Raw genomic sequence first — 21040 nt, 5'->3', positions numbered from 1 at the left:
GTACCTCTGAGTCTTCCTCGGTCATATCTCAAGAAACATTCATTGTCAATTAAATCGTTACCTAAATACCGGTGAGCAAAATTGCCCCTGGCCTTTCATTTGCCCATGCCAGTGTACAGGGTCAAACAAATCATTTACGTAATCAGTCTCAATGTAAGCGTAGGTGTGTACATGGCGATTTCCGGCGGTTGTGAATTCAACCCTGGTATCTTCATAATCAACGGTATCATTTGCAGGTCGGTGACTGTGCCTCTTTCCCCATCGCAGCAGACCACGTTGCCTACAGAAGTAAATACAAAATGTTTGGAAGTTGAGTTTCTCGTCAATGTGCGCAAATAGCGATCAAAATCAAAACATCACTAGTGCATGGCAGGTTAATTTCACATTGGTATGACAAATGACTTGCCTAAATTATCCAACTCTATGAACCGTCAATGTTTGATAAGAATCTTAACGATTATTTATCTTATATTTCATCAACTAGCTTCATGTGTTGATAGTTTCTGGGATATTTATTGTAGGTCCTTAATATAATATGATCAAGAAACCAGTGTCGACAACCAAAAAGGATACCGCGGTGACGTCACATTACGTGATCACGACCCATATTACTGATCGCTATGGCCAATCAGATTCAGTCTACTGACAGCACCAGCACTGAACACATCTCCACGTATCACTGTCTGGTGCGCTCCTGTACACAAAAACACCAATAGACATGAAATATTGCAATACCTAGTATGGATTCTTCCTGTGTAAGATAAAATTTACAGAGCAGATTAACTTCCACGAATAAAAAAGACGTTTGGCGCGGCCAAAGTGCGGAAATAATGTCTCCGCTAAAATACACTACGAAATACACTAGGCAATGGACTACGCGATACACGGTAGAGATGCAGTTGAGTTTGTTATTGTTTTGACTTAGAAGCCCGCCCATATCATAATATATTCATGTATTCATGAAGTATGAACTCATTTCTGTCCCATACAACTCTAGAACCGTCAATTTCTCCTAAAATTATCACCGAAACCGCGATATCCGCAGGAAAATTTCGTTCCAGTGTCTGAAAATGCATGATCTTACAGGGGCGCTAACTCGACAAATAGAGGGGATCTATGGGGATCTATGCAAGTTTTAGGTCCTACAGGTCTCGAACTTGTAAATCTGTAAACATGCCTCCAAATCCCAATATGATAATGAAGAGATTGCCCCATATCTGGGAGACTGTTTTGAAACCATCGCTAATTTTGGAACATCGGTGCCCGGCTATTTGGTTTTAAAAACTTTTTTTTTCCCCATCAAAACAGCACTTTTCATTATTCAAATGATCACTTATTGTCTGAAGACTTATTTCATAGCAGAAAAGTACTAATAACTCTGATTTGATGCGAAAAATCTAGCTTTTTTTGATGACTTGATTTTCCCTTGGCCGTGGATCGAGTTTGCAGCGCCATCTTGGAAAAGCTGTGATGTCACCGCGGTATCCTCCTTGGTCGACAACTATATGCCCCCCCCCCCCCCTTCATCTTCACCGAAATCTGTTGAGTACTCGTCGTTTTACCAACAGAACTGTATTCGAAGTAGCTTACCATAGAACAACAGCCATAATGACGCCTGTTATCGCTACAATTCCTGCTCCGGCCAGACTGCCTAATAGCTGTACAGAAAAAACCCAAACATTTGGATTTTATCTTTCATCAAACTTAGCCTTTTTAGCCAGACAGCATGCAGTATATATGAATGAATAGATTATCAGAACATATTGAAATGATAATCAAAGTTTCTATGTTCTGTCGAGCTTTTATCTGCTTATAATCGTCAATCCAGATATCCAGCCCAACTGGGTTTGGTTAAACGTATTGTTCAATTAGTTTTTCGTAGGTATCGCAAGCGCGAATAGGGAGTTCTTACAAATTCCCAGAAATGTCAACAAAACAGCTCCACGCACGGGTGTATTGTGAATAGTGAATATACTACAGAGCCGGGGCTTCCGTCTGCGCAGTAGGCTAAATTACATGCGGCTGTAATTTCTGGCCTTGTCGAGGTCGCACATGTGATCGATGTACAGCTTATTTCAACGGGCTAGTGTGTTCTCTCTAACTGATCCACATCTCAGGATGGTGTCGCATGCAGTAAAGACTACTGTATGAGGGAACATACTGTACAAGTCTGAATTTACCGTATAATGCATTGATTCCGGAAGACAATGTAGGCCATGGGATGATGTAAGATTTATTATAACCGGTATGATACTATCTAAAACCAATAGCATTGCATCGTCTGTTCCATAATGGCAATAAGGCCAACAAAAGTCGATTAATTGTTTTTTGTCAAAAAACTTATGGACAATCTCTAACGATCACTTATCATTAGCTCACCTCTGAGCTTTTGCTTTGGCGTGGCGTCCGTCGTCCGTCGTCGTCGTCCGTCGTCGTCCATTAGCAGGGCACGTTTCGTAACTACTGGAGCCATTGACTTGAAACTTGGTACACATGTTTCCCCATGTAATGAAAGCTGGGTGACCAAACTTCAGTCCGGTCTGATTCCTGATTTGGCCACCAGGTGGTTAAAACCATAAACACAAAAAGTGCTATATCTCCTTAATGCGTGGCTGGATCATATCCAAATTTTTATCATAGGTACATCTAATAAAGATACATAACATATGGTACGGGTTTTTGATTTTACGTATTTTTCTGGCCTCCAGGCGGCCATCTTAGAAATTGGTTTTTTGCCTTTTTGATGCTAATGATTGTACGTAGAGTGACAAAATGTTTATGGTGGGTGTATCTAATAAGGTACAATGACATATCTTCCGGGTTTTTTGATTTGACCTACTTTTCAAGGTCACAGAGGTCAAAGTTCTTTAAATCACTGATTGGTGATGGCACGTTTCGTTTCTATTTGAGCTAGAAAGTTCTAAACTTGTGAGGACATATATCTAGGGACCCTCTATTCTACCCAAAAAATTTGTCCCGCTCGCACCTCAAATATGGCTGCCAGGCGGCCATCTTGAAAATTAAACAAAGTCAGATTGAAACCAAATTTCATGTGATTGTATATCTATGTACTCTCTACAAAGTCCCTGATTTTCAGTCAAATCAAGTAAAGTCAAACAAAGTCCTATTACTCCAAAACCAATGATCGGATTGCAACCAAACTTCATGTGATTATGTATCTATGTACTCTTATCAATATCCCTAATTTTCAGTCAAATCCCATGACAAATATGGCCGCCAGGCCGCCATCGTGAAAATCCAACAAAGTCCTATTACTCCTAAACTGTTGAAGAGAGGTCAACTAATTTCCATGTGACATGTACACTCTTTAATAACCCTGAAATTCAGTCAACTTTATAACCAAAATGCTACACTTAGATGTACCGGTAATTTTCTTTTGTGCCATTGAGCCAAAAAGAATAATAGTATTCAATGGAATCAAAACTGGTGAAACTAGCCAGAAACTGTTCTCCCCATATCCACTGCAAATGACATGCATTACATTAGCCGAGGTGAGCGCATGGTCCCTGGACCATTTCATTTTCTGATATTTGCAAATGATTCAGGTCAAAATACTAAAATGAGGATTGTTGAATTTTTATTAGAATAAGATGATGCCTGAAAATAAGTTCACTGTTTGCTATTTAAAGGGCGTCTGTAGGGAAGAGCCAGGTAGGTCAGATTGAGTTACCCGGACATGCCAATAGGGGTATCTCCCCTCTGACAGTACAACGAAACTATTCACGCTTTCACGAGGAATATATTCAATGATAAACCAAACATGACCCATTCCCCTAACTATGCATACTAGTCTTGTGATGATTACAAATTTGACCCCCTAGCCCTTGCTTTAGTTCCCTTTCAGCCCCTCTCTACATATTGAATTGTCTAATGTTTTTTTACGGTTGGTTAGACCACATCAACTAATAATTACCTGATCCATTGGTGAGTCCAGATAAAGCCGATTTCATACTTCGACGCATGCCCATACATCCGATCGACGTGCAATCAGTAATTTGACGCCAATGTAAAGAACTATAGGCTTGCGTCGCCCTCTGACGTGCGATCAAAATAATTATGGTCGCCGGCGTGCCGGACGTCCGAGTTGAATTCGGCGAAGTCATCAAAACGCAAAAATCTAATTATTCTAATAATCAATGGACCATTTTGATACAAATGAAATAATTTCTTGAAGCGAGGCATCCTGACCAAGAAGGTCTGGGTAACTATGACATACCTCTCTAGAACTGTTGACTTTGTTACCGAAAATGGACCGACTGTCTGAGGTAAAAAAAAAGTCTGAACTCGAAAGAGGATGCAAAATTCACAAGGGGGTGTTGACCAGAAACAAATATGATACAATTGGCCTTATGGGAAATGGCCCTTTTTATTAATATGTAAAATACCTTGATGAATTTGCGCCAAACTATAATAACACGTTTGCTGAGGAAGGGACGTGCAGCTGAGATGTGGGAATTAGGGAAGGCAATTCTGGGTAGACATACATTTTGGTAACACTTGGTGCCAAAACTTCCCACGAGTGAGACATGTTGCGGCTTTATTCAAAGTTCGTTCCGACAACTTTAATAGGCATGTACCTTCTTGTCTTTTTGTAGTTCGGAGTACTAGCTTTCACATCTAATCGACTACTGGTGAACGCTGGAGATAGGCTAGCTAATATTATGTGAGTGTGGCTGCGTTACACAGGCAAAAGTGTCCATGCATGGATCTGTGACGGCGATTAATCATAAGAGTTCCATCCAATGGCCAATCCATGCATATATGATGAAGCCTCCTCATTCAGACCCATGGATGGAACTCGTCGTCGTATCAACCATTGGCCTATCATTGATCCATGGATGGAATCCGTTATCAGGCCATCAACAAATTTATAGCAGAATAGGTGAAATATTCCTATTTTCCAGAATTCTGATGACTGTTACTCAAATGGGCATGTACTTTGCTGCATACGTTCACGTTCATTTTTATAGGACCCACCGTCATTGGGCCTATGATGAAACTCTCATCAATGGAACATCCACGGCCCATCAGTGGATCTACTATCATAGAATCTATGATGGGATCCTAGTGTAAAGCGTGGTTGGTAATAAGCATTATAGATCCATCCATGGGCTCTGAATATTAAGGGACCGACCCCCATTAAAACATAGAAAACCCCACTTTAAAGGAAAAGACCATTTACGGCAAACACTTTCAAAACTTTATCAGCACGGAGTTTGGATTCTCAAACCATTCGGAGAATGACCCCGCGGTAGTGGAGGAGTTCATTGCGTATATCGACAACCACTTCCGCCTCGTAGCCATCACGGAATACTTTAAAGAATTGCTTGTACTATTGAAGCGCATGTTGTGTTGGAAGGCAGAAGAGATAGTCGTTTTGCACCTGAACAAAAACCTCGATAAAAAGCACCAAGTTAAGCCCCAGTCGGGGAGAAACTTTACATATCTCAAAACTCTTCATAAGCGATCGAGTAGAGCAGAATACATATTCTTTGACAATTTCAACCAGACATTCTGGGGAAAAATTGGACGAGAGGCAAAACAATTTCATGATAAGCTGAGAGATTTGAAAGTGATTTTAATCACAAGTGACGAGGTTCTGTCGAGACGGTGCAAAGGCAGTCCCACCTGGAGGCTGATGGTTTCTAAAACCAGGTAGCATAGTGCCTTTATTGTGACATTGCTACATTGTGACCAGATACAAGCGGGTATATACACAAATATAAGGCTATACTTCGATAGGGATTGGTGAGCAGTACTGAACGTATAAGATCAATCGAAATATTAATTTCTTCACCCTATTCTGGTGACATTTTGGTGTTAAAATTTTCTACTGATGGTTTTAAAACTCAAATTTGGTTATGAATATTTTGTACTTATGAAAATACTCAGTATCAATTTCAATACAGACTAGGTACGTCTGATGTTAATGAGCAAATTAAGGGAGATTCGGGGAGAGACAGGTTTCGAGTTACACGACCACAGGGACTCTCAGGGTCCGAACTCAGGTTAACGATTCATTAAAGTGCATGTCTATGACTATCACTAGTAGGAAGCTTGTTTTGACCTTTCAAAGGTTTTATAACATTTTCCTGATTAATCCGACAAAAGTCGGATATTGTCCGACTTTTCCTGAAAGGTCGAATTTCTAGAAAACTGCTGAAAATACTGTTTCCCAAATAGGGCAATAAAGATCAAATGATCAGATCAAATTAGAACGACAAATTGAAACTACTAAATTGAAACAGTTATTTGTGCAATTCCCCTGAATACAAATAAGTGGTCGTGGCCATTTCGGTACATTTCGGTACTTCCCTGTGCGAACGCAATTTAGAATGTCCAGAGACTAATAAAACATGAACGAAAATACTGGGAATGGAAATATATTGTGAATTAGACGCTATTTGGCCGGTTTTGGAGCCACAGTTTTACCAGTTATACAAGCGAGTCGCTCGCCTGATATGATTTCCTGATAGCTAGCCTGATTAAATCTGAGTAGCTCGATATAGAATAAAAAACCTCAACTAGACGATGGCGTTAGATTTGATAAAAATGCTCATGACTTATAGCTGACGGATCAAATATGCCCTATCAGTGTCACCTAAATGATTCGGGCCCACGGTCGGATGAGCACGGATCAGTCCGAAGCCAAGTATATTATGGAATGTTTGTAATGTGCATTTGGATCTGCGAAGGGTACACCCATTAATCCAAATGTACAACATGATGTGTGCACTAGGCTGTTCTGAGGGTCATGTAGGGGGTTAAGAATAGTATCTATACTATTGTACCCTCCCATCCCTTCTCTGAATCTAGATTAGGGGAATCAGTGGCAAAGTGGCGAGAGCCCCGGGCTCCTGATTTATAGGGGGTCGTGAATTTCACAAACGGAAATCACCACTGTTTCGTCTTTGTGTTCTTCTTAGAACCTGATGACTTTCTGATGTTATCACCTAATTCATCATCATTAAGAGCAGTATAGTATTTGATGGGTTGACGTACGATACTAACATAAAAAAGCTAATTTTTCCACGGACTTTTTACACCCACGAAAATACACAGATCGCGTAAGAAATCTCCTTAGTCAGCTAAATCAAAAATCATGGCAATTCAGTTTTTTTTAATTCAGTAGTTATTATTTATCAATATTTATTATACAGTCATGCAAAACTAAAAACTAAACCTTCTAAACGATCAAACCTTGCCAACTCGGACACATGCAATCAAAATATAAGTCCATTCGTCACAATTGGATTATTAAAAGTGGTATTCACCAAAATTTGGCCAACGCCAAACTTTCAACATCTTATTCTGAAACAGATGTGGCATACTATTTTACAATGATAATGAATAGAAGCTTATACATGTAATGGTATACATTAGCAATATCAAATATGTCTTCTTGTCAGGCTAATAATGGTGTTGGCAAAATTCATTTACAGTAGAACCTTCCTTAGCGGACACCTCTCTATTGAGGACATCAGTTTTGGTCCCAAATCGATTGTTTCCATTCAATTTGACGTCTCAATCAGGACACTTCTCTATTAAGGACAGCACTTGTCAGTCCCGAGGGTGTCGTTAATAGAGAGGTTCTACGGTTTATACTAAATCTTGATCCGGTAACTTAAGGCTGGATCAACATTTAATTTGGTCTAAGTTTTTCCTTTTCGTCCGCAACATCAGAATAAGATAGTCTAAATGGAAATTTCTTCGATACTATCAGAACTTACTCCGCTGGAAGTAAGTTCGATAAATAGTTGTGCCGACTTTAGTGGTTAAATTTTGGCCAATTTTGGCTTTCAGAGGCTAATTTTGAAAAACAAGGTGACATTTTTTACAATAAAAATGAATCGAAACTCATGCTATCATACATTCGTAACATCAACTCTATCTATTTTGTGAAAACTATAGTGGCGTTTGCAAAACACATATTTTTGATCCGGAAAATTAAAGATTGGATCAGAATTTAGTCTGGTCGAAGTTTTTGCTTTTCGTCCGCAGAATCAAATAGGATCTGAATTGAATATAAACACTTTCAAAAGTTTATCTAATGGAAGAAAGTTCTCCTTCAACGAAACCTTTATGTCTCCATAAAAGTTGTGCAAACTATAGTTCTCCTCCCCACCACTAGGGCTGCTAGACTCTTCCCGGGTGTATGTATATTGCAGGCTATGGATATCGTACATATCGATACCTTATAGGACCGGACTGGTGGAAACCTTCGGTTATGTCACGAAGCTCGAATTCTTTCGTCCCCGGGTACGCTACCACAGTACTTCAGTCATGTCAGTGCTCAAATGTACGCAATATATTACAAAACCACTCATTTTTGAAGATATACTGTAAGGACTTTTCGCGGCAAAAAGAACTTCTATCTATTAAAATGTACAGCGGAATTTTGCGGCCTTGATGGAGCCCAGTATCAACGAAAACCGACGTGACGTAACCGACGGTCACAACCTTCCTATAGATTACATTAACAATACAATATATCATGTTATACACAGCGCCACCTGTTTCACAAGCAAAGACAAACAACTCGACATAGGTGTCCCTCTGAGAGTTTTCTGATAGGTCTTAACAGCGTACCAGCAATACCACAGCCGCCCCCACGTGACACTGATTGTCACTAGGGTATTTCATTGTAACCTTAATCTCGTCTGCATTTCGACGTATTTTTGACGCATACTTAAGTAAATATCTGCGCCGGCTATTGGGATGTGGATACCCTATTATTCCGAACCTAGTTGTCTGAAGTCCAAATAATCTCCAGGCGTTACTGGCGCTACTGGATCTAAATGCGCATATGGTGACCCTTGCTCGTTTGCCATATCGTCATTCGAACGACTTGGAGTCAACTCTTGGGCCACATTCGAGCGAATTGGAGTCCTCCCATTGGCCCCATTGGCTTGGCTTGAACTGCTCTCTGCTGTGCTGCGGTGAGGCTGCCCCTCTACGAGGATTCTTAGCTCCATATGTTCGTCTTCTGCGAGGATTGGTAGCTCATTGTATGTGCCTTCAGGCTCCTGTCCCTCCTGCCTGCTCATTGGATCGCTTAAAATGTACTCCCCATACTCATCGTCTGAGGAGCCACACTCCATTTGACTCTGCTGAGGTTCAGGAACTGGGCTTTGACCTAGAACACCCTGCTGCCATGTCGCGTAGTCGTACGCACAAACGTCATCGTCTGAGTCTGTTGGCTCATTCTCATGGACTCGGTGAACCGGAACGTGGTGCCCCGTGGGCACTGGCTGTGTGGGGTTTTGTCCACGCCAGCGTACAGGGTCAAACACATCATTTACGTGATCAGTCTCAATGTTGGCGTAGGTGTGTACAGGGCGAATTCCGGCTGTTGTGAATTCAACCCTGGTATCATCGTAGTCAACGGTGTTATTTGCAGGTCGGTGACTGTGCCTCTTCCCCAATCGCAGCAGATCACGTTGCCTACACAAGTAAATACAGTTTTATCAGAGAGGCTAAGATTTGGAAGTTGGAATTCTCGTCATTGCACGCAAATAGTTATCTAAATCAAAACATGACTAGTGCTAGGCAGGTTAATTTAACATTTGTATGTCACATTACTCAATTATTCATTACCCACCTCTATGAACCGTCAATGTTTGATAAGAATCTCAAGGATAATCACTACTATAATGGACGTAGAGCTCAAATAGTTTGTCACACATCTCCTTCGTCAGTTCAGATCGGATGACCTCGAAACCTTTTCCTGAAAGTCGTGGTTGATATGGAGATGGTCCTTGCCGGGTTAAATGGGTAAACTTTGCAGCCATCTCGGAGAAATAGCATTTTTTGTTCTTTCTATAGATGGGCATACTCATTAACATAAGGGGCCATTTCAGCAGGTCTGATTTGCATATGGGGCCATCTATTAAATCAAACGTGTGGGATTATACAAAAATAAGCCGGGAAAGTATTGGGGCCACTATATGTTTAAAGCATTCATCCATCTCCGCAATTTTCCCCCTTTATTTTGGTCGTACTCTTTCACCTGACGTTGATAATCGCTCTTAACTTTTCGAAGTACCCTATGGGAATTCATCACGTGATACGCGTCACATAATAACAAAACCGCCTCACCCGACCCAAGCACTGGGCGCAAAGTAGCGCACAGCTCCTTATATGAATACCCGGGGCAAATATAAAATATAATATAAAATTCCGATTAACATTTCTTTACAGTCATAAAAACCGGCTAACCACTGCAGATTAACAAGTAAGTGAGTGTTCCGGAACGAGTGGAGTCCGTGCGGAGGGTGTCGAAAAAACCCTAGGCGAACTACTTCCTCCGTCTGGTGCTGCCACCCACTATGGTCGCGACATTTTTTGTACTAAGTTCGTAACTTCACGCCATTACCTCTTCACCATTCGCGAAATAGTTCGTCGAAATGGAGTGGAGCTTGATTTTTCAGGTCACACCCCCTCATGCCAATCAACCCATATCACCCATAATGTCCCAATCATCAAAATCAAGACAACATCACAACCCCCAGACGTATCATTTCATTTCACCCAAATTGCCCAAACCCCACAGTAAGCCAACACCCAAAAACAACCCGCGCCATGGGTATTATGCTAGTTTATCTAATATTCGATCAGCTCCCATGTGTTGATATGATTCAATCAAGAAACCAGTGTCGACAACTATATGCCCCCCCCCCCCCTCAACTTCACCGAAATCTGTTGAGTACTCGTCGTTTTACCAACAGACTTGTATCCGAAGTAGCTTACCATAGAACAACAGCCATAATGACGACCGTTATCGCTATAATGCCTGCTCCGGCCAGACTGCAAACGATAGCAACAACAGCTGTAAAGAAATTAAAAACAAAATGTGGATTTTATCTTCATCAGACTTAGCCTTTTAAGCCAGCATGAAGTATGAATGAATAGATTTTCGGATTATGCTGCATTCCCAGCGACGTTTCTATATATGTTCGATATGTCGAGCTTAATTATCTGGCGTGTTCATAATCGTCGATATACTCATATTAAGCTAAAGCCAACCCGACTCATCTAAGTTTGTCTCGTGATCAACTTCATTTTTGAAGCTCGCGCATCTGTACACAATATCACCACCATCAACCACATAATAATCATATGACTTATCGGGCTAAACGGAAAATGATGCATATATCCTCCGATTTAGGCACAGTGTATGTTTTGCAGCCGTCCATACTAGTCTGGCAGTATCTGATCATTTGCCCTGAATATTTTCGATTACTTTTTTACCTATCCGATTCACACCTATGAGGGACGCTTCGGGCTTCTCTGCAAAGTAAATAAACAAACACATTTGAAGAAATGGTTCAAGCAATGGCTGAGGATATGATGATGGTATGGGAAGTCATTGTTATACCGAACAGCTTTTTTTGGATCGAATCCATCAGCACCCAAAGTGGTGTACCAATTTAAGGCGGGGGTATCTCAGCTTTTCATCCTATTTAGAGGCACTGCTGAGAGTAAAGATTCATAGAAAGCCATAACAAGTGTCGGAGGTATTCCTCAAGACGCAAATATTGCAGCTCAGGTGTGAACTAACAGCTGAAAAAAATTGAGTGTCCAATTTGCTATTGAAATCTGAGATCCATTCGAGAGTCGCTGCGCTGCTACCGCAGTTGTGTTGACTACTTTGCGTTTGCTGGATGTAGAGGGTGGATGAGATAGATGTGCACATTCGGTTTTTTAATTTCTCAGTTGGAATCATGAACTACAAGTGCTTATAGAATATAGTCGTTGATAATTTCTGTGATGACTGTCACTTTCTGACAGCATAGACACATAATTATATATTCTAAAATACCTTGGTACCGTAAAGTCAACTTTTAAACGGAAAATGCATAAGCCTCGTTCTGAGAGTGGAGTGTTTTGGACACGCAACCAAGTTCCCTCGGGTTGCACTAAAATGTGGAAACCATGCACACGTCACGTCAATGGAATTTCAGCTCACTTCAGAAGTTTGAAGCTCTCAAAACACTGCTTCAAACACAAATCAGCCAAGGAAGCATCAACCACCCTAAGTTTTTTAATGAGCACTACAGATATTTGCCGAGAAAAACGCTCCAAATAGCCCATTTGCGCGGATTTTAGCATCACTTGAGCGAGCCGATGCAGACTTCCTGTGCGCGCTGTACAAAATGTACATGTCTCATTTTCTGTAACGTTGCCGTAACATAATGTAAACAACGGCGCTACCGGCGCTCCGGGCCGGCGATAGATGGAATTTGCCAAATTCGCACATATTCAAGCTATTTTCGTGGCCTATCTTTTTAAGTTTGAGGTATTTTAGAATAGAAATTGAACCCTCGGCTTCGGACCGGACTCTCGGATGGAGCTAAAATTTCGTCCAAACCCTCGCCTATCGGCTCGGGTTTGGACTGTATTTTAGCTCCACCCTCGAGTGTCTTGGTAACTCAACCAAGGTCCTCCGCCTCGGGTTCAATTCCTTAAGCCTTAAACTGCAACCCTAAAGCACTGTACACACTGACAACATTTTGGGAAACATGGCCAACATGTTGTCCAGGTGCGATGTTATCGAAAATGTTGGCAGTGTGTACAGTTCGGAAACATTCGGTAACATGTTGGCCAAATGTTGCTCAAATGTTGTCGAAATAATACAAAATCAATTTTGTTGCCGAGTGTTGTCGAGTTTTATCCAATCAGAAATAGGCCACAAATCACATGATCTACCTGAAGCCATGTGTGACTGATGTAGTCAAAATAGCAGCATCTAGCAAGGAATGGTTATTGAGTGAAGTGGAACAACTTATCGCAGTATGGGAAAGTTGTGCCTGTTTATGGGATGACAGTAGACAGGAGACAGTGCTAGGCCCCATGCTGGTCTCTCATATATATCCATGGTCTTGTCCACACTCTTTTCTCATCTTTACGTCTTCTTTGCCGTCTTTCAATCAGGATACGAAAATTATGGCAGAGCCCCCGACAATACATCTTCTTCTCTTGGAATCTTCCATTGTTTATGAATTTCCGTCCAAAATCCTCATTTTCTCAGAAACATTCGATAACAAGTTGCCCAACATGTTGTCGAATGTTGACATGTGTACACAGGGCCACATTTTTGTTGCCCAGGTGTGTTGCCGAGATGTTTCAGAAAATGTTACCGAAAATGTTGTCAGTGTGTACAGAGCTTAAAACGTCATCTTGCACTCAAAGGGTAAACAGGGCAACGACCACAACTCTATCTTAAGGCTTTTAAGAACTAATTTCAAGTTGGAAAATACCGACATTCACGTCACCTTTTGTTAGATTCGGCTTGCTGTATTCAGCGCAATCATTACACCTAGCGCAATGAACGGGGGAAACCAAAAAAGTGGTACCTATTTCTATGCCTTTTCACAAACACGATGAAATGCATGCAATTGGACATCGGAAACGAGGTCTAATACGGTTGGGAGTGTTCATTATTGGGCTAAATACATTTACGCACACATGATTCATCAATAATCATGACCGAGCCAGATCATTCCCCATGCTGATTGGACGGCAACTCCATTATGTCACAGTATGTTTTTTGTTAGAGAATGACTCGGATTTAAGGCTGATACCGAGCATGAAGTCCTTTGTTGTATAATTAAGACACTAAAGCTTCATTTGAGAGGGTAATGAACGGCTGTGATAGATATCTAGGTGTTTGATGCGCACTTCATGCGTAATTTTCGATGAAATCAAGGAATTTTGCCCTCCGGACAATTTGTATGCGACAATACGCTAAGCTACACTGTTATTGTAGGCCTTCGTCTTCTGAGTTCCTACAACTTCACCGGAACATTTTGAATAATCTCAGGTAATGGGTTTTGAGCTGTACTTTGACGTTAAAATGTTGACTTGACAATGAAAAGAATTCGGCTGCTGATTCAGAATTTCATACCAATTGCCGGAACCCGGGACGCTATCAGGTCACGCATCTCTGTATAATAGCTTGACCAATCAATAACATTACTTACACATTAAATTGTGATAGTTTTATCTTTCATGTTTTGTTGAGTTTCAGTAAAGTTTTGTAACAGAGCCGATTTGCATCGAACTCCTTCTCTCCCATTATTCGATGCACGTGGCCCCGCACTACGAGATTCTTCTGGAACCCCCAACGTGTTTTCCATACTAATATTCTGTAACCAAGGCCTTTCAGAATTGACTCTTAAGGTGGCTTCGGGGAAACACTAACAACAGATGATACAACTAACCTGGTTTGAGAAGCCGAAATGTAAAAACCTTCGCTTGAAATCCACTTGTTTTCACAGAACACGTATAATTCTCATAATCGGAGGATGTGACGTTTTTGATTATCAACTTGCTATACGTCTTTGGCCAGGAAATTAATTTATAACCTGAAGAAAATTTCCGTGGAACGTTGTCATCTTTAGACCAGACGTAACCAGATGTGTCTGGGACCGGATTTGCGATGGTGAACAGTTCAAATGATGCATCCTTGCCTATCTCTCCTACCACGTCATACTTCATTTTGGCCTCTGGGTCTATTCTAGGAGAGTCTGTGGGTGTAAAGGAAGTTTTTAGTGGCCATTAATGCATAATGCACAGTGCAATGCATACGGGGAAGATTTTGCAAACTGATGAAAACTGTTAGGTTTCCTACTTTTCAGTATTTTGTTGAGACCTCTGTGAATTCCTTCTCCTCCTATGTAAAGCCTTTACGGATGTTTCACAATGTTTCACCCTCTTCAATTATTTTAGCAATAATTTTAAATGATAATGGTTAGACAGGTGAGCTATTGAATACCAGTTGTTCCAAATAAATAGAAATGAATTTCATATGAAATCTCAGTTTGGATATAGATGATTCAGTAAAATCACTCAGCATATATGACAAAGAATGCAGAACCAAACTTACATTGCACATTCAGGAATGCCGATTCCTGTTCCATCCTACCAAGGATCCAAGCCTTACATGTGTACGTCCCACTCCTATCGTACGGTATGCGCGTGAACTCTAGGAACTTCCCATTCTGCGTGCTGGTCGCGGTGTCTTGGATGACCTGTTCCGCGGGGGAGCCAATCTTCAACCAGAGCCACTGGTACCGCTCGATGACCCATGGGTTGTCACCGCTGGTGGCACATTCAAACCGCACGAATCCATGTTCATTCACAGTCATCTTATTGATCTTGACTTGAACGTTGAGCGGAACTAAAAAGAGAAGGTTTTGGTGTTGAGAAAAAGGGACATTGGTGTTGCATTTTGAGGCAAAACTGTAGCGACTCTTTAATGTAAACCCCAATTAAATCGAGGCTAGCCATTGTCCCCTTTTCTACAATCAAGTGCATGCATCTTCGAATTCAGATATTTATTTTTGAAAATTGCTTTGACACTTACCGGCCAGAATTACTACAGTTTGTTATTTTGAGGGAGATGCTTGTGTGACACTCGTGTTGTGTTCTGGCTAGCAATGCAACACGAACGTCAGGGTGTTCCTTTTCATCACGTTTATTAGAAATAATTGGAACAGAATATACAAGCGGGACTACTCAACTTGCTACGTCTGCATCACACATCTGCGCATCCCCACGGCGCAGCTTCACTAGAGAGGTTTAGTAAATAGGTGGAAAATACCACCGTCACATCCGTCCCCCCTAAGAAAAGATGTGTCCCACATCTTCACTCAACCACAAACAAAAGGTTCTACTGCATGTAACCATAAACTGAATCACTACTGCCATAGGCTTCATGCAGTGTACCTATACGGTTACAGACAAGGTGAAGGTTAAAAGTCTCCAAGATGCGCACGACACTACTAAACACAAATAACTGCAGAAGTCCAATAGTAAATATCTGAACAGTCTGATAACACTGGTCGAGTTGTGATTCAAAATCGTCCTAGCACAACCATAAATGTCTATTATCCATACCACACCTAGCATGTCCACAACACACACAGGCCTATTGATAGTCACAAAAATGGGCATCGGCTGCCAGTTTTTAGTCTCACATTATAGAATAATTATATATCCACAATGAATTTACTAGTAATCCTTGAAATCCTCACACTTAGAAACACATGATGATCACTGTCTATCATTCCAAACTCTTGCACTACAGTGCTGTTTCTAAGTATGGTCTCCAAGTTGAAGTCTTTTCACGTAATCCTGAAGGTGTCCTGGGCGATGTACAGGACGACCACATTGTGTCCTCACCGGCGTATCCGGGTTATCTCCAGGAATTACGACGGGTCCTGGTTCTGGTAACTCCTGCCCAAGAACAGACACATCCTGAATTGGCACATCTAGTGCTGGTCCTGGCAGCCCTTCTGGTTCAGGCTGCACTTCCACTTCTGGATCCAGGTCATGCAACAATCCTGGGTCAAGATACATCATGGGGTATATCAGTCATTGCAAACGGAACGATCTTGCTAGTTGACGGCCTCGGTAGTCGGTCTGTAGTTGCCGGGACTATCCCGGTTCCAGCACCCACAGTTGGTTGATGTGCCGCCTTCGCCAATGGCCTCGGAATCCTTGGAGCAACAAAGGGTTTCAAACGACTGTGATGGACCACCTGTTCCTTGTGAGTCTCCATCTATACTATAATGCGCGTTGTGGCCGCTAAATAGGAGGCGATTTTTGTTTCAAAATTGGGCCTCGGAAATGCGTCGAATTCTTGCAACTTTTGGCTTCGTAGGTGTGGATCATAAGTAAGAGTGTCACTGAGGGTGTCATACCACGAATATCTTGGTGGTTTTGGAATAAATAACAACTTTGTGGAGATGACATCAACTGGAGAGCTCCAAGTAATCTCTTCGCCGAGAAGGCCATCAGTAATCTCTCTGCATTATTACCGTCACGAAAATTGCCGAGCCACCTCCCAATTCCGCGATCGACCAATCAGATGTCCTGTTCAAATGGTCACTTCCATGCGCGCATCATCCACCAATCAAAATCGACGTCACTGACGCCAGCATGTAAGATGGCGGCGCCCATCTCTGAACATGCTGAAGGAAAAATGCTGCTTTTCCACCTCGAGACAGCCATTTATTCACAAATAGCTCATCTTAGGACACAATGTACCCAACGGGAGACAAGATTTACGCACACACCGGTAACTTAAACCATCCTGGCGCTAATCTCTGACTGATATCGAGTACATCACCAGTCTGCACCATCTTGGTTTTCCGAGAATTGGTTTAGCATTGTGGACGCCTGTACATCATGTACATGGTTACATAGTTCCGCTTTCAAGAAGTATTACACTCATGAAAAAAAGTGTTACTCACAAACCAGCACCCCATTTACACCAAACCCACAACATACCTGCACCCACACAATCCGATTTTTATACCTCGAACAGCCCGCGCCTCGGGTATATGCTAGTATGTACAATGCGGTAAGTGACACCTGGTAACTCATTGGCTAGTTGAATCATCTCTTCACGACATGTGGTCCTACCAATGGAAGAAGCAATGTTCGATGTCTATCCTTGCAAACTTGGTTATACAATCAGACCTGATCCCCTTTCGTGTAAGGATGATGTGTGGCCCACTTGTCTTTTCTCTCTGGCCTAGGCAACTCCCAAAGCTTCTCCCGCATTTGCACATGCCGCTTGCAAATTCCCAAATGTCTCTTTAGAATAACGGCTTGTTGACCTCCATTAATCATCCTTGCTGGGGCTCCCATACAATACATCGGCCACAGTCACGACAATAGTGATCTTGAAAGCCTCATTGAATCGTTCTATCATCCAATGTGGCTTAGTATGGGTCTTATCTATTTCAAGCATGGTACATAGATCCTACATGATGTTTTCTTCCAGCTGACGGCCTTGATCTAAATGAATCGACTGTGGTAGTCCATGCTCAATCACATGGTTTTAGAACAGAATGTCTGCTATGGGACGTGCGGTCTGGTCTTGCATCGCGTAGAGATTTACATACTCTGTAAAATGATCTCCGACAACTAAACAATAGCTATTCTACCGTGGAGTTATGGGTAACTTAGTTGTGTCCATTGCTACGATTTCAAATGGCCGCGTAGCGACAATATTGACCAATGGCGCTTTCACTCCTGGCTTGGGTTTCCTTCGAGCAACACAGGTGGGACACGTGTTACAGTACTCAGCCACATCTGTATCCATTCTCGGCCAATAGAGTCGTATCAACATTCGAAGTTTGGTCTAGTTTCGTCCAAAATGTGGAGCGTATATACGTATAGTCCTGCATGAGACTCCTCCAACACCTGAGGTCTCAGCCCCACTGGAATGACTTGTGCAAAGATCTCCTTGTGGCGGCTTGGGGGTGTCCAACGTCTGCCAAGACATCCGTCCCGGATCTCCAGCTTATCGAATAAATGTCAATATTTCTTTAACTCCCGACCTTGGTCCTTTACAGCCTCCCAGATTGGCCAATCGTTGTCCTTCAACCAGCAATACACTTGCGAAACTGTAGGGTCGGTTTGTTGCTCGGTACTGCGACTGCGACTGCGACTGCTGCAGATGAAAGTGGTTCTATCGTAAGGGCATCGATTGTTTGAGGGACCAAGTGATCAGCCGGTAGTATTAGTCATAGTGTCCTTTTTAGGGACTTTGCCATGCTGGGTTATCCCCAAGCTGGCAAAAGCGTCATCCCACAGAGCACTCTCTTCCATTTTCCTCATCTCTCCGTTCTTCCTATTCCTAGCTGCTTTGGTGAGATACAGCAATTGCTTACATTCAGCTTCAGCCAACTGGGACAATCCCGCGTCTTACTAGCTCATAGCTCTTTGTCATAGGTACACCAATTTCTCTCAGTTTTTCCAAGAGAACTACTGCAGTAGGCGATAACTCTTTCCACGTCATTTTGCTCCTGCGCGACAACCCCTTCTGCAAATCAGTTGCATCAATGTACATTTTGAAGGGTTCACCCCATCGGGGAAATCCTAGAATCGGCGTTGTAGTCAGTTTTGATTTCAAAAGTTCAAACGCATCATCACACTGACTGTCCCACACAAAGGGTACGTATGATTCAGTTAACCGGCTTAATGGCTTCGCAATTTCCGAGAAGTTTTGGACGAAGCGACGGTAGTGCGAGCCCAGGCCTAGAAAACGTCTGTCCAGACGTGCCGATTGTTGGCGCTCCCAACTCCACCTTTTCGATGTTACCAGGATCAGGCTTGATTCCTGACTTACTGATGTGATGGCCAAGAAATACGATTTGGTCTCCCACTAGGTTGCATTTCTTTGGTTGCAATTTCAAGCCAGCACGTTTCAGCCGTGTGAACACTTCCCGTAGTACCACCAAGTGGGAATCAAAGTCTTTAGTGAAAATGGCCAGATCATCCAAGTAAGTGAGCATCTCTTTCCAACTCATCCAAGCACACAAGTTCTATCTGGCGCTGAAGAAGGGGTGGTGCATTGCAAAGCCCAAAGGATAATCTGGTAAATCGATACAGCTAAACGCTGTCTTGTCTCTATCAGCCGTTTTTAAGGGTACCTGTCAATAGCCGGAGGTCAAATCGAGGTTCGTAAACACCACCGCACCATCCGTGCTTGCCAAAGAGTCATCAGTAATTGGTAAATTATCCGCGTCGTTTTTAGTCACAGCATTAAACTTACGGTAGTCTACGCAAAATCTAAACCCTCCTGTTTTCTTCTTAACTAACACTACAGGGGATGACCTCTGACCAAGTCAGTCTTCAACAACTCCATCGCCATAATGGATATCTGATATCATGAACTTGTTTGTTCAATTCATCTCTCAAATGAAATGGTATTCTTCGCACTTGCTGCTGTATGGGAGCAGCATCCCCGGTATCTATCTCATGCTCAATTAAATTTGTCAGTCCTCGATCATTTGGATGTTTACTAAATACATCATTAAATTATCTCAACAGGTTTTTCAGTCTATGCTTTTCACCTCTCATAGTGAACATACTCTTACTCAGGTCGAGAGCTGGGAGTCTTTCATCCTGATGTTCATTCGGTTTGGGTTTGTATGAATCCGGTTCGTACTCTTCCATCAATTCGTAGGAGCGACCAACTTACTCAGATCCAAAAGGCGTCTAGCATCTATTCCAGTCTGGGTTGCACCAGCTGCTTGGTTAGCGGAATCCGAGTGAGAGGGTGCGCCCAACCCACCGGGATCCTGCAGCATCCCAACAACTGGCGGTGGCTTAACCTTCCGATCCACATTAGGATTCACCATGCTATGAATCTGTTAATACTGCTGTCCCATTTGTACCGCTTCTCTGATATTTGCGGGGTTATGAGTGAGAAGATGTAACCGCATTGCCTTATCTCCAACACTCCTCATAAACTGTTCTCTCGTCATTAATTGTCGTGTCGTCTAGGAACTTCTGCATAAGCCCTGGAAGTCGCTCGGGTAACTCTCAGCTCGAAATCAACTAACAAATCTTCATGTGCCCTCTGGAAACCCGAAAACTCGTGTCGGTGTAGCAATGCATGCTCAGCTGGGTCCAAACGTTCGTTCAGTGCCTCTTTGATATCCTCATAATCACCCTTCTGAGCTGGGGTAAGATCAACATAAATGACAAAGGCACGCCTAGTCAAATATAATGGTAGCGATTGATGTCTTCTTAGAACATCAGCAGCAGCATCATCTGGTACTTGAGGGTTTAACAGGTCAAACCGCTTAAACCATGTAACGATATCCTGGGTGGCATCATCAGACAATGGTTCAAGCCTTGGTGGTCTAATAAAAGCGGGCATCTTGTCTAATCACGCAATTTTCTTATTACCTCCTTCACCGTAAGTAGTTTCTAAACCTCTTTATTCATGAACTGGAAAATGCTGCAAAACTGTACACCAGTACGCGCAAAGCTCGATCGTGACGTTAGAGTGACTCAACCACTCTCTTGACGGCTGTTATAAAACGCGGATTCCGCGGAAATCCGCGGAAAAATCTAACTTGGCTACTGGGTGGCTACCTGAACCGCAGGTGAGAGTTTTTCATATTAGTAGTGTGCATTGTTGTGGGCATGAAGTACTCCTGGTGACAAGGTCTTTGGGAATTCCCGTTATATGGTGCGCTGTATGCGCCGTAAA

The 21040-nt window shown here is 42.3% G+C and overlaps 1 protein-coding gene across 1 annotated transcript in view; it reads right to left on the bottom strand.

Moving 5' to 3' along the window:
- Window positions 1–7166: 7166 nt before the first annotated feature.
- Window positions 7167–21040, bottom strand: part of LOC135502552 (hemicentin-1-like) — a 51553-nt gene continuing 37679 nt past the window's right edge. The window contains exons 9-13 of the mRNA XM_064795503.1: window positions 14909–15202; window positions 14244–14549; window positions 11272–11310; window positions 10771–10849; window positions 7167–9465 (exon numbers count right to left, since the gene is read on the bottom strand). Coding sequence (XP_064651573.1) covers window positions 8754–9465; window positions 10771–10849; window positions 11272–11310; window positions 14244–14549; window positions 14909–15202 — 1430 coding nt within the window. The 3' untranslated portion in view covers window positions 7167–8753. The remainder of the gene's footprint in view (window positions 9466–10770; window positions 10850–11271; window positions 11311–14243; window positions 14550–14908; window positions 15203–21040) is intronic.

The sequence above is a fragment of the Lineus longissimus genome, chromosome 18 (genome assembly GCF_910592395.1).
Source record: "Lineus longissimus chromosome 18, tnLinLong1.2, whole genome shotgun sequence".
Taxonomy (NCBI): Eukaryota; Metazoa; Nemertea; class Pilidiophora; order Heteronemertea; family Lineidae; genus Lineus; species Lineus longissimus.
Note: the sequence above shows the minus strand (reverse complement) of the source record. Positions and strands in the feature narration are given on the sequence as shown.